At 47.9% G+C, this 13,513-nt stretch overlaps 1 protein-coding gene across 21 annotated transcripts in view; it reads right to left on the bottom strand.

Annotated features, from left to right (window-relative positions):
• The window catches only part of CHFR (checkpoint with forkhead and ring finger domains), a 38,673-nt gene that overhangs the window by 16,663 nt on the left and 8,497 nt on the right, over positions 1 to 13,513 (bottom strand). For 7 of the 21 annotated variants that reach the window (XM_027771389.1, XM_027771390.1, XM_027771393.1 and 4 more), the window contains exons 3-10: positions 13,160 to 13,269; positions 11,464 to 11,523; positions 11,104 to 11,313; positions 7,569 to 7,805; positions 5,160 to 5,319; positions 4,383 to 4,537; positions 4,088 to 4,250; positions 471 to 613 (exon numbers count right to left, since the gene is read on the bottom strand). In XM_027771389.1, the coding sequence (XP_027627190.1) occupies positions 471 to 613; positions 4,088 to 4,250; positions 4,383 to 4,537; positions 5,160 to 5,319; positions 7,569 to 7,805; positions 11,104 to 11,313; positions 11,464 to 11,523; positions 13,160 to 13,269 (1,238 nt within the window). Of the gene's footprint in view, positions 1 to 470; positions 614 to 4,087; positions 4,251 to 4,382; positions 4,538 to 5,159; positions 5,320 to 7,568; positions 7,806 to 10,565; positions 10,776 to 10,925; positions 10,954 to 11,103; positions 11,314 to 11,463; positions 11,524 to 13,159; positions 13,270 to 13,513 lie in introns of those variants that run through there. The other 14 variants (XM_027771391.1, XM_006147321.3, XM_006147322.3 and 11 more) reach the window with 10 other exon arrangements.

The following is a 13,513-nucleotide window of genomic DNA, read 5'->3' as shown; positions in this document are numbered from 1 at the left end:
ACCACAGCAGCAGGCCAGGGGAGAGATCAAGGGTTGGGACCAGGGCTGTCCAATCCCAGAAGCATCCAGGAAGGAGGAGTCACAGTTTCTTAGCCCACTGCCAATTATGAAAACAATAAGGGAGACCAGCAGATGGCGTAATGGCTATTGCTGGACTCCCATGTAGTCGACTGTGGTTTGAGTCCCGGACCCAGTGGCTTAAACTCACGCTGGGCATGTGTGCGTGCGTGCCCAAGATCCCAAGAGGAGAATGGAGGAAAAGGGATTGTGGTGTGGCCACCCCCCCGGTGTGATTTCTCACTTTCTGTCTCCAATAAGCTGCAAGAGGTGGTGGTATCACTGAGTCAGGTGACAGAGGCTCAGCATGAGGTGCAGGAGCAGAGGACTGGCCACACCCATGCCACCCACGTGTCATAGCAAGGAAGCCACGTGATGGAAGTGAAGCCTGTGGGGAGGCGCAGTTGCCTCACCTGTGCTGAAGGTGGCAGATGTTGAAGGTGCGTCCCCGAGGGCCTGCAGGGGACCCGGCTCGCTGCTGGGTACTGGGCGGGGAGCAGCCTGCACTGCCTGTCTTCTGTACGTGGGGCACTGTCTGCACACGACGTAGGGCTGGCTGTAGGGACGGAGCACAGAACATCACCTCAGTGCTAGGCCCCGTACCCTGCTGGCCTCACTATGTGCCCACTCACCTTCACCATCTCTCCAGTGCGCCCTCCCAGCGCCCTGCTGCTGAAGGAACATACACTGCCCGCCCACCAGAATAGGAGTCTGAAAGTAAGGGTAGTCCCACCCACGTGCTGGCCACTCTGTACCCACCAGCTGCCAAGTGCCGCCTGCTCACCCCCTCCCTTCAGCACGCTCCCCTTTGAGGCTACCCTCTCACCCTGCAGGATGTGTGCTCTCAGGCTCTGAGGCTGGGACCAGACTGGGCTTGCTCCTGTGCCCCTCAGGACAGGCGGCCTGTCTCCCTCTTCAGAGCCAGAGCAGAGTACGACGGTGGGATGCTGTCTGCCCTGCAGTTACCTCCAGGGGTTCAGCCCTGAACCACTCACCGCCAGGGCCCTCAGCTCCCTAGATCATTGCCTATACTTCATTTCATCCATACTTTTGAAAACTATTACAGAAACCCTCACGCTGGGGACATGTGCATGCGTGCCCAAGATCCCGAGAAGAGAACAGAAGAGAAGGGAATGCGGCATGGCCATGCCCCCTGGGGGGTGATTTCTTCGCTGTCTCTCTGTCTGTCTAGTGAGCGCATGCGCCCTATAGCAAAAACCTCTCAAAAAAAAAAAAAAAATGAGGGCAGCCCCCCTAAACAAAAACCCTCTCAAAAAAAAAAAAAAAAAAAAAAACTATTAGAGAAACCAAAGACTAAAAAAAGAACCCACAAGAAAAAGTACACGAGACTCTTTCATCTCATAGAATGTTTTTCTAAGCCTGACAACAATGACAGAAACCAACGAGGGAAGCCTGGGAAAGGTCTGACTCGATAAAACAATACATAGTGAAAAGATGCTCAACTGTGCTCCTGAAAAGAAAAGTTAATGGGGACCAGCAGAGGGTGGAATGGCTACATCACTGGATTCCCATGAGTCGACCGCAGTTCAAGTCCCAGACCCCGCAGCTTAAAACTCACGCTGGGCACATGTGTGCGCGTGCCCAAGATCCCGAGAGGAGAATGAAGGTATTATGGCATGGCCATAAGCTCTCTCTCTCTCTCATGGAAGGAAAAAAAAAAGAAGCCTAGCAAGATTCCATTCCCAGTTGAATGCCTTTTTTTTTTGGAGAGGTTTTTGTTCTAGGGAACACGCGCTCGCCAGAAAGAGAGAGACAGCGAGAAATTATCCCCAGGGGATGGCCACACTGCAATCCCTTCTCCTCCATTCTCCTCTCGGGACCTGAGCACGAACGCATGCACACGTTCCTGGCGTGAGTTCAAGCCACCGGGTCTGGGAATCGAACCACGGTCGATGACATGGGAGTCCAGCAACATATCCATTACACCAACTACTGGTCCCCCGCCCCCTCTTATTTTGAAGTTTATTTACTCATTGTAAATGACAAGACCAGAAGAAAGAGAGTCAGAGAGAAGGCGCCCCACAGAGTCCTGACAATGCAGTCTTCCCCCAGCATCAGCCAGCTCAGAGCACAGGCAAGCAGACGCCTAGTGTACGCAGAGAGGGCGTCTGGGTCCGGACCCGAACCTTCCCAGGAATGTGGGCCAGACTCAGAGCATCTCGTTTAGCACCGCACCACCAGCTGGCACCATCCGGTTGTACTCTTTGGTCTGACAGCTCCACTCACTCACTGTCACGAAATTACCAGACCCGTGCACAGTGAGAACCTAAGGGCAGGCACTGCTGCACTGTTCCAGACTCAAAACACTGGGGACATACTAGAGTTGTTCGTGCAGTACGGTACCATCATTGTAAAGTACACTCCATTACACCTCATTTAAAACGCATCTATGTGTGGGACCAGCAGATGGTGTAATGGCTACGTCACTAGACTCCCATGTAGTCGACCATGGTTCGAGTCCTGGACCCAGTGGCTTGAACTAGAGTCAGGTGGGGGTGCATGCATGCCCAAGATCCCGGGAGGAGAATGGAGGAGAAGGGATTGTGGTGCGGCCATGCCCCCGGGGGGAGATTTCTCACTTTCTGTCTCTCTGTTTCTCTCTGTCTTTCTGGCAAGCACATGCACCCTATAGCAAAAATCTCTTCCGACAACAACAAAAAAAGCATCTATGTTAGAATACACGTGAAAATGACAAGACATATATACAATAAATCTGAGTTTTCTCAGACAGTTGGTTGCTAAATACTGTAGAAATAAACAAAGATAGGGGCTGGTAGGTGGTGTGGTGGTTAAAGTTGCTGGATACCCACATGGCCAACCACGGTTCACATCCCAGAGCTGGTGGCTTGCTTTCTCACTTTCCCTTTCTCTGTCTCTCTTGGATCAAATTAAAGAATAATAATAATGTTGAATGAAATAATTCTTTAAAAAAATAAACAAAGATAATAAAAATTGGGGGCTTTTTATATATTACCTTCTTCTTTTTTGACAGAGATTTTTGCTACTGGACTCACGAGCTCGTCAGAGACAGAGAAAGAGAGAGAGAGTGAGAAATCACCCCCTAGGGGGGATGGCCACACCGAAATCCCTTCTCCATTCTCCTCTCGGGATCTTGAGCATACAGATGCATGTGCGCCTGGCGTGAGTTTCAAGACACCAGGTCCCGTACTCAAACCCGCTTGGCCACGTGGGAGTCCAGCAACATAACCAGCCATCTGCTGGTCCTTATTTATTATCTTTTTAAGTATCATGGCCTTGACCCAGAGTTCAAAGGACCTCAGGACTTCAGAGTTAGGAAATATCAATATAGCAGCAGATAAAATAGGGGCCTCCTAAAACTGTATCTTCTCAGACAGGTAACTGTCTGACAAATAGTAAGCATTGCAATTTATGGCACAGAGCTTCACAGTCACCTTGTAAGCTACAGAGAACTAAGTATTCTGAACTCGGGCTGTAGTGTAGTGGTAGTGTAACTGGACCCACATTTGAAAGGTCCTGGGTTCAATCCCAGCCAACACTGAACACACATCCCCATGATCTAGGCCAGCTGAGACTGGGGGTGGACCATGGTATGGAGACTCTGTTATAGGCAAATGTCAGTCTCTTTTTAAAGATAAACAAACTTACAAAATAAGTATGTTTATATGAAATAAAAACAAGACATTCAATTATGACATTTTGTCACGGTCAGTGAATATCAAGACCCAGGGGCATTTTCTAGGCAAATCAGAGGTGTCAGAGGAAGATGTGAGGATCTGCCCCCGTCACAGGTACCCAAGGCTGTGCCCTGCTGGATGCTACCCTAAATATCCACCCCGTTGTTACCATGCCTTACAAGGGAGGTGTTATTCCTGACCAGTATCTGAGAGTAAGTACTTCAGGACATGAAGGAGTTTGGCTACAGCAGAGCCAGGACTTGGACTCGGCACCGTGTGCCCAACAGTATGCTGTCAACTGTGGCATGACCACGTCTCCTGCCTAAGTCCATTGAGCCAGGCCCAGGTTTTACCTAACATCTGAAGATTCACTATCAACGTCGGACAGCTCCAGCAGGTCCTCTGAACTTCCCTCTTCATCAGAAAAGGACCTCCTGACTTTGGGCTGCAACATGTCTTGAGTGATTTTATTCCTGGCATCCATACTTCGCACATCTTCTTCACTGCGACTCTTGTCTAGAAGTCAAAGGACACAGCGCCATTCACTGGCAGCAGGATATGACCAGGCGGACATAGTCAAGACTGCTGAGCAGTCAGCTCGCAATCCCAGCACCCCAAGAACAGGGCACGGTGGCTGCCCCCACTTGCCTGGGTGCTGGATAAGATATGCTTCCACGAGGTTGTTGAGGATGTGGTTTTTACAGATCCGCTCCACCGGGCAGCGACAGGTGGGACACAGGGAGGAACGCTCCATCCATCCAGAGTAGCACGCTGCGCAGAACGTATGCATGCAAGGCTGCAAGCTGCAAGCACAGGAGGGGGAGTGCATCTCCACACAGAATCTTCCACCAATGCTCAGCAGCACTGGTTTGTGACTGGGACCCTCAGACGAAAGTGCGTAGCAACCCACCCGGGCAGGCCAGATCTGAACCGGGGCTGATTGTGGGCCCACTCATCATTCCACCTAAAGGTACTATCCATCTTGGTCAATTACAAGAACTAGAAGCCACACGGCCTCTGTGTTTTCCAAAGGGTCAGGGAGGGTAGACTGTGATTTCAAGGATAAAAGCCACAGAGACACTGAAAGCTAGACAGGTTCTCACTTGTTTCCACAGGAAGGCAAGGAGACTCCTCCTTAGCCACTCCTGGCACTTCCATACTATGTTAAATACCGCATTTCTCTAGCTAGCAACTGCTTAAAACTCAAGACGGTTCATCTGACCTGCCTACAGGTAGACCAGGTTCACTGGGTTACACGGGGCTCTACAGCCTCAGTCACTGGGCTCTGTAAGTTCCCTTGCTGTCCATGCAAGTAAAGTAAAAATGGTAACCTCAGCAGACTCCATGCCAAACAGGCCCTTAAGGTTTGTTTCATCCCAGCGCCGTTCGCTCCCTGCAAGCCGACCCGGGGTTTGGCGGGCGCACCTCACACAGTCGTGCAGCAGGTCCTGGCAGATGATGCATGTGAGTGTCTCTTCCATCTTGTCTGGCTTCACAGCCGCAGCTCTGACCCCCTCAGGGATGGTCTGGACATTCCTACACTGGTCTGTGGCCAATGGCTGCAGGCTCAAGTCAAGCTCCCCATCTGCACAAGAGAGGGACGCATCGCCATAACCATAGAGGAAATAAATGTAGTCTTTTTCTAAAACAAAAATATTCATCTGTAGACACAGAAAGTCCTTAGGCCTTTGTCATCTGCCAGAAGCAGCACACACAGCCCCCACCATGTATTGTACTTGTAATGGCGCGTCTTACATTCCACTATGCTGAAGTCAAACGTTAGGAGGACAGCTACTGACACCTAAAAAGATACTCGGGATGTCTGGAACAACAGTATCTGGGCATAGAGCCATTTTTGTTAAAAACTGTAACTCAGGTAGGACCAGCAATTAGCGTAATGGATATGTCGCTGGATTCCCATGTAGTCGACCACGGTTTGAGTCCTGGACCTGGTGGCTTAAACTCACACCGGGCATGTGTGTGCGTCTCCCCAGGATCCCAAGAGGTGAATGGAGAAGGGATTGTGGCGTGGCCATTCCCCTCTGGGGGTTGGTTTCTCACTTTCTATCTCTCTGTCTCTGTCTTTCTGGCGAGCGCACGTGCCCTATAGCAAAAACCTCCCCAAAAAAAGAAAAAACAAAAAGCTGTGACTCAGGTAAACACAAGAAAGTGTTGAAAGGCAAAGCCTTTATGATGTCACCATTAGCCTTACATTTTTTTTCTTTTGTGTGATATTTTTCTGGAGTGCTCATATGTTGTGTAGATTATTTTTTGTTTTTAGTTAAACTACTGCTCTTGGGTATGATCTAAAATCAAATGTTTAGAAGAAAAAGAAGGCAGCTATCCTCTGGTCAGCCTCTCCTCACTTCCACATCCCTCTTGAGTTAAGTACTTTCATGGCATTTAGCTGTCGCTCCCAGCACCCTTGCGTGTCTAAACCTCCATGCCACATGTGGTTTATCAGTTTTGGACATCATCTCTTGACTTCGATTAAGCTGAGATGACCCTGAGACCCCCTTCCCAGCATCACTATAGCACAGTGTTTCATTAGTCATTCACACTATTGTGCTTATATAAGTATTCGTTCCTGAACCAAGTGGTACACTATAATTAAGTTTTCTCCCTTATACAATTTTTCATTTTTTAAAGAATTATTTATTTAATTTTATTTATTCATTCAGTTATTTTAATTTGACCAGAGAAAGACCCAAGAGTGAGGGAAAGCAAGAAAGCAAGCCACCAGGTCTGGGACTTGAACCCTGGTGGGCCATGTGGGACTGTCCAGTGCCTTAACCACCATGCCACCTGCTAGCCTCACAAATTTTTCATTTTTGCTGGAGTTAAAAAGTGCCTCAATTTGGGCCAGCCAGTGGTGTGGTGGTTAAGGTCACTGGATTCCACATTGCCGACCATGTGGTTCAAATCCCAGACCCAGTGGCTTGAAAAACATGCACCCAAAAATCCGAAAAGAATGGAGAAGGGACTGCAGCATGGTCACCGCCCCATCCTTCGCCCCGAATGTAGTCTCTCTTTCTCTCTCTGGAGACTGCATGTGGTCTATAACAAACTCAAATAAATAAATACAAAAATAGCTCCATTCTCACTCTCGCTTACTTTTTCCATGTAATGATTTGCTGATTCTTCCCACACTCTCCCTAAGCCAATCAGCTCCACTTGCGACACCACTGCCCGCTGCACAACTATCTTTTTACAATGACATCTCCAAGTATATTCCATAATCTTTCAAACTTCTACTTTCAAGGAGTAGGCTTCAGGCAGGCCGCACGGTGCAGTGGTTAGCACTGTTAATTGGGAGCCAGACCACACATGGGCGGCCATGACTTAGTCCCGGCCCTTGGGGCTCAGACAGCATGCCAGGCGCACATGTGTTCATGCTCAGAACCGAGCCCTGACAGGATGGAGGAGTGGAGGAGGGGAGACCGTGGCATGACTACACACCACTGTGGGGAGCACTCACTCGCTCTCTGGCAAATGCACCCAGCCTCCGGCAACACAAATTTGACAACAGAGTAGATTTTTCCTAAATCATCATGTGATGGTTCAAACTATCACGTAAAGGCAACAAGTTTTCAGAAATTACTCTCCTATCAGGACAGAGGCCCTTTACATCAATCTTGTCATTCAGAATGCTTTGTTTCCAGACTAAGACCATAGCCCGGTGGCAACACAGTTCTATCCAGATTATGCAAAACGAGGGAAAAGGACTGAATTTTCACTCAGAAAATAACGAGGTGCTAGAAATCACCCAGATATAGAATCCACATGGTTCTGCAGAGAAGAAAGACCCAAACTGGCCAGTGTCTACCATCGCACCCAGCACCATCGTCCACAGCAGGATGTGCTCCTGAGCATTCACAGAGGGCAAGGACATGAGACTCGAACCTCCTCTCATTTTCTTTTTAATGGGCTCCAGATCATCCGGATCCTGGTGTTCCAGCAAAGAAAAGGATGGCTCCTCTCTGTCTGGGAGAGTTGAGGAAAAGCTGGTCATTTCATCACTTGCTACGAGTGGACCACATCCTTTCAGGGAGATGCCTGCACCCATGGACCCTGTGAGAAGGGACACAAGGACAGCTTCTGAGTCATCCACCTCCAAATGAGAGAACATGCTGGGTAAAGTGTCACTGATTTAAATCAAGTGCAGTATGTAATCCAAGAAGTCATGGTTCAAGAATGACAGACATACGGCTGGCTAGAAATACTATGCTCCCAACAAGCGTGATCAAGGGAGGGAGGAGATCAGTAACGTGTAGGAGAGTTCTGGTCTACAAATGCAGGAAGCTCTTCATAAATAACTGGCATGACCTTGGTAAACTTTCCAATAACCTCTCTTAATAAAGACCTAGTTTAGGGCCAGCTTGTGGTTAAGGCAGCTGGATCCTACAGAGACAACTGTGCAGTTTGAGTCCTTGACACGGCAGCTTGAAAAATATGCCAGGTGTGTGTGCATGCATGCCCAAAATCCTGAAAGGAAGAAGAGACAGAGGAGAAGGGATTGCAGTATGACCGTGCTTCAAGGGCGGTGCTCTCTTTCTCCGCACTTCCACTGTGAGCTCAGGTGCCTTCTTGCAAAAAACAAAATGGAACAGAAACAAAAACCTCATCCAGTTTATGCTACAGTACATACCTAGTTCATGGTATTCAAATGGCAAATATTATTTGAGAAACAAACAAAGAAATTGGCCTGGGACCAGAAGTTGGCGTAATGGCTATGTCACTGGACTCCCACGTAGTCGACCGCGGTTCGCGTCCCGGACCCAGTGGCTTAAAAATCACGCTGGGCGCGTGTGCGTGCATGCCCAAGATCCTAAGAGGAGAACGGAGAAGGGATTGCGGCATGACCATCCCCCATGGGGGGTGATTTCTCACTTTCTGTCTCTCTGTCTCTCTCTGTCTGTCTGGCGAGCGCACGCACCCTATAGCGAAAACCTTTCCAAAAAAATAAAAAATAAATAATAAATAAATACATAAATAGATAAAACTCACGTTGGGCATGTGCGCGTGTGTGCCCAAGATCCCGAGAGGAGAATGGAGGAGAAGGGATTGCAGTGTGGCCATCCCCCCTGGGGGGTGATTTCTCACATTCTGTGTCTTTCTGGCAAACGCAAGCGTCCTATAGCAAAAACTTCTCCAAAAAAAAAAAAAGAAAAGCACTCGGCCTGCTATCTCATAGACTAGGTGCTCGGTATTGGCTATAGTTTCTTTACTAATATGTACACATTTAGACATACAGACAGAAAAATTGCTCATTTTAAGACATTACACTGTATGACATGAATGCATTGCCCTTTTAGAGGAATTACTCAATTCATTCTGAAACAATAACAAAATCTTACTGCTCATTTTTTTTTTTTTTAGAGGGTTTTTGCTATTGAGCGTGTGCACTCACCAGACAGACAGAGAGAGACAGAGAGACAGAAAGTGAGAAATCACCCCCCAGGGGGAATGGCCATGCTGCAATCCCTTCTCATCCATGCTCCTCCTGGGATCTTGGGCACGCATGCACACATACCCGGTGTGAGTTTAAGCCACTGGGTCTGGGACTCGAACCGCGGTTGACTACATGGGAGTCCAGTGACGTAGCCATTACGCTAATTGCTGGTCCAACCCAGCCTGAGTTTTAAACCACTGGGTCGGGACGTGAATCGAGAGGAGAATGGAAGAGAAGGGATTGTGGCGTGGCCATCCCCCCTGGGGGGTGATTTCTCACTTTCTTCTCTCTTTCTCTGTCTTTCTGGCGAGCATATGTGCCCTATAGTAAAAAAAAAAAAAAAGAAATCTACATAACACTGGTTTCAGACAGCATACTGGTCTAAACTTCGAAAACATTACACCAAGAGGCCAATTACATAGGACCACATACTGTATAGTCATATATACATTTCACTCTGTATGGGAAATGTCCAAAACACGTAAAACCAGAGAGACAGAAAACAGACATGATTACTAAGGCTGGGGAGGGAGATGGGGAGTGGATGCTCAGGGGATGGCCTTCCTACTGAGGTGGCGAAGACATTCTGGGATCACAGTGAAGGCTGCACCATATTGTGAGTACAGTAAAAGCTGCTGCAGCGTGCCCTTTGACTGGCTGTGTTAGGGTTTATTTGTGGCACAGCTCAGTAAAACCATAAGAAATACTACTGTATTATAATCCTTGACCTTCAGCATTTCTTGGGGATGTAACAAAAAGTCAGTATTTACTTATTTTTCTCCTTATTTTAAAAAGCTTTGCCAGAGGGCGCAGACACTCCTCAGGGATAAATAGAAAGGGAGAGGAGAAAGTGCTCTCATGGGCGGTCACGCTACAACCCTTTCCCCCACTTCTCTACCTGGTCGGGACCTGGGCATGCACACACACGAGCCCGATGTGTTTTTCAAGCTGTCAGTTCCTAGACTTGAGCCACAGGTTCATCCATGTGGGGTCTGGTGACCTCAGTCAGGTCACAGAGCCAGTCCTAGTCAATATTTATGTCTACAGAAATCTCGCTGCTGAGGGAACCAGCAGGTGGCGTGGTGGTTAAGGTGCTGGACACTCCCACATGGCCAACTGGGGTTCAAGTCCTGAATCTGGTGGCTTGCTTTCTCACTTCCTCTCTCTCTCACTCTCACCCTCTGTCTCTCTCTGATCAAATTAAAAAATAAATGAATGAATAAATAAAAAATAAAATAATTATTTTAAAAAGAAAAAGAAATCTCACTGCTGAGAGCTTCAGCCACCCTCCAGTGGCTAGCCTATCTCTGTAACAACACGGGTAAGAACTGATGAACAAAAGCTATATGAAGATGTGAACCAGGAAATCTCCGTCTCACCAGAGCTGCAGGAATGGTCTGGCTCCGCAGGAGCAGGCTCCTTGGAAGAGGCAGAGGCAGTGGGGAAGAGGTCTGAAGTTGATGTTGATGGCTGTGGTTCCTCAAAGCATGCCTGAGTGGTGGATGATGATGGCGGGACCTGGGGATCAGCACCTCGCCCTGTACCTGAGGTATCTTTGGTCATGTGGAGTGTATTTTCTTGATTAACAGCTGTAACCACAGAGGAGCAATGACATTCACTAGCACTTAGGCGACAGCACTACTCCAGGTGAGGCATTCCAGTGGGCTGAACAGCTATTTTCTTAAGAGAACCTGAGAGTCCTTAACACGCATCTACTTCTCTGCCATAATTTTACTTACCACAAGATTCTCGTGCCATGCCTTGCTTTTCATTATAATTATTTTAAAAAGAAAAAGAAATCTCCCTGCTGAGAGCTTCAGCCCCCCTCCAGTGGCTAGCCTATCTCTGTAACAACACGGGTAAGAACTGATGAACAAAAGCTATATGAAGATGTGAACCAGGAAATCTCCGTCTCACCAGAGCTGCAGGAATGGTCTGGCTCCGCAGGAGCAGGCTCCTTGGAAGAGGCAGAGGCAGTGGGGAAGAGGTCTGAAGTTGATGTTGATGGCTGTGGTTCCTCAAAGCATGCCTGAGTGGTGGATGATGATGGCGGGACCTGGGGATCAGCACCTCGCCCTGTACCTGAGGTATCTTTGGTCATGTGGAGTGTATTTTCTTGATTAACAGCTGTAACCACAGAGGAGCAATGACATTCACTAGCACTTAGGCGACAGCACTACTCCAGGTGAGGCATTCCAGTGGGCTGAACAGCTATTTTCTTAAGAGAACCTGAGAGTCCTTAACACGCATCTACTTCTCTGCCATAATTTTACTTACCACAAGATTCTCGTGCCATGCCTTGCTTTTCATTCAAAGATTCGTAGAGGTATGCCACATCTAGAAGAAACCAATCAAATCAGAGAAGTGGTGGCCCATGAGAAAGTAAAGGACTCGTTTTTCTCTTCTTTTTCCTCCACTTACCTCACAGCTCATTTGTCACTGTTGATTATCTGACTTACCAGCTAGAAACAATACTCATCAATGCTTTAAGAGATGTCCTTCTGGGACCAGCAGTTAGCGTAATGGCAATGTTGCTGGACTCACATGTAGTCAACCACAGTTCAAGTCCTGGACCCAGTGGCTTAAACTCACACTGGGCGTGAATGCTGTGTGCCCAAGATCCCGAGAGGAGAATGGAGGAGAAGGGACTGCGGTGTGGCCATTCCCCTTGGGGGGTGATTTCTCACTCTGTCTCTCTCTTTCTGGCGAGCACATGTGTCCTATAGCAAAAACCTCTCCAAGAAAAAAAGAGAGAGATTTCCTTCTTTTTTACTTGCCAGAGAGCATGTGCTCGCCAGAGAGAGGGCGGTAGAAAGCATCTGCCAATGGGGCGTGGTCACGCTACAATCCCTTCTCCTCCACTGCTGCACCCACTGGGATCTGAGGCAAGCATGGATACACACCTGGTCTATTTTCCAACACACTGAGGCCAAGGCCTCCAGGGCTCCTTTATTCTCCACAACTCAAATCCTTCTATCCCTCTCCATTTATTTTCCTAAAAGACTCAAGTCATGGTCAGCCATGTAGGACCTGGTTCTCTTAACCACTACGCCATGAGGCCAGCCCAATTTAAGAGATTTCAAAACAAGTGATCCAAAAGATCTTTACCAACTTTAAGACAAATAAGCTTTAGGAAAATGTCTGGCATCAGGAAGTGGACTAAGGTGAAGAGTCTAGGCCTTCATTCTCTGTGTGACAAGGAGGTGACTCTACACAAAGATCACCTGAGGAATATTCCCTTTCATCCCCTTCCTTACCCTTGATGGTCCTTTAAGCAACTCAGAACTCCCATAGCTCACCATCCTTCTTCCACAAACATCATCAGAGACTCCTGGAGCTGGAGAAATCCTATTGAAACCCTGTCTAACCTTTGCTATCTCTTGTAAAGTCTCAGAAAGTGAAACCACCAAAAGCCCCCAGGGCTCCTATCCCGAGGTTTTATTCTCTACAACTCGAGTCTTTCTATCCCTCTCCATTCATTTCTCCTAAAAGATACTCATGGCCACAGGCACTCCTGAAGAGTGGCCAAGGCTCAAACTGTCAAGTCGACAGATGCCATCTACACCAAAAATCGACATCAACAATAAAGACAACTTAGTTAACAACATCCTGCAGAAAACGCCTGCTTTAACAGATTCTTTCTGTTGTCAGCTAGTGGTGTGGTGGCTAAGGCAGCTTGGATCCCACAGGATGACCATGCGGTTCAAGTCCTAGACCCAGCTTGAAAGATATACTAGGTGCATGCATGTGCAGGCCCGAGGTCCTGAGAGGAGAACGGAGAAGCAATTGTGGTGTGGTCACTCCCCCAGGGAGTGATACCTCACCTTCTCGCTCTCTCTCTGCTGAGCACACAACTCTACAGCAAAACTAGAAACACACAGACTCTTTCTGAAGATGCTTCCCAGCCCTAGTAGGCGTCCTCGCAGCACACCACCCACCTCCATGTTGGACCCGGGGGCCTCCCCTCCCTTACTGTGTTCTGGCTCATTCTTCCTGTACACCAAGTAGATGACATCTCCAGTATGTAAAGGACAAGTCTGCTTCCTAACAACCTTCACCTTGTTAATCACGGTTCCATTGGTGCTGTGAAGAAAAAAAGAATGTAATTTATCCTACATAAAATAACTTGGAGTTAAAACATTTTTTTCCTACCACCATTGAAAAGGAAGCTCAATAGTATCATTCTCAAAATACCTACTGTAATAGTGAACATTTAAAAATGAAAATATGCAAGTGCACCTCACAATTTTCTTGAAACTGTCATCTGTTAACTCCCTCACTGATCACCTTATGAGCAACCGAACATCTTACTGAGAGCTCAAACATT

The sequence above is a fragment of the Tupaia chinensis genome, unplaced genomic scaffold (genome assembly GCF_000334495.1).
Source record: "Tupaia chinensis unplaced genomic scaffold, TupChi_1.0 Scaffold000211_1, whole genome shotgun sequence".
Classification (NCBI taxonomy): domain Eukaryota; kingdom Metazoa; phylum Chordata; class Mammalia; order Scandentia; family Tupaiidae; genus Tupaia; species Tupaia belangeri.
This window is presented reverse-complemented; position numbering and strand designations above follow the sequence as displayed.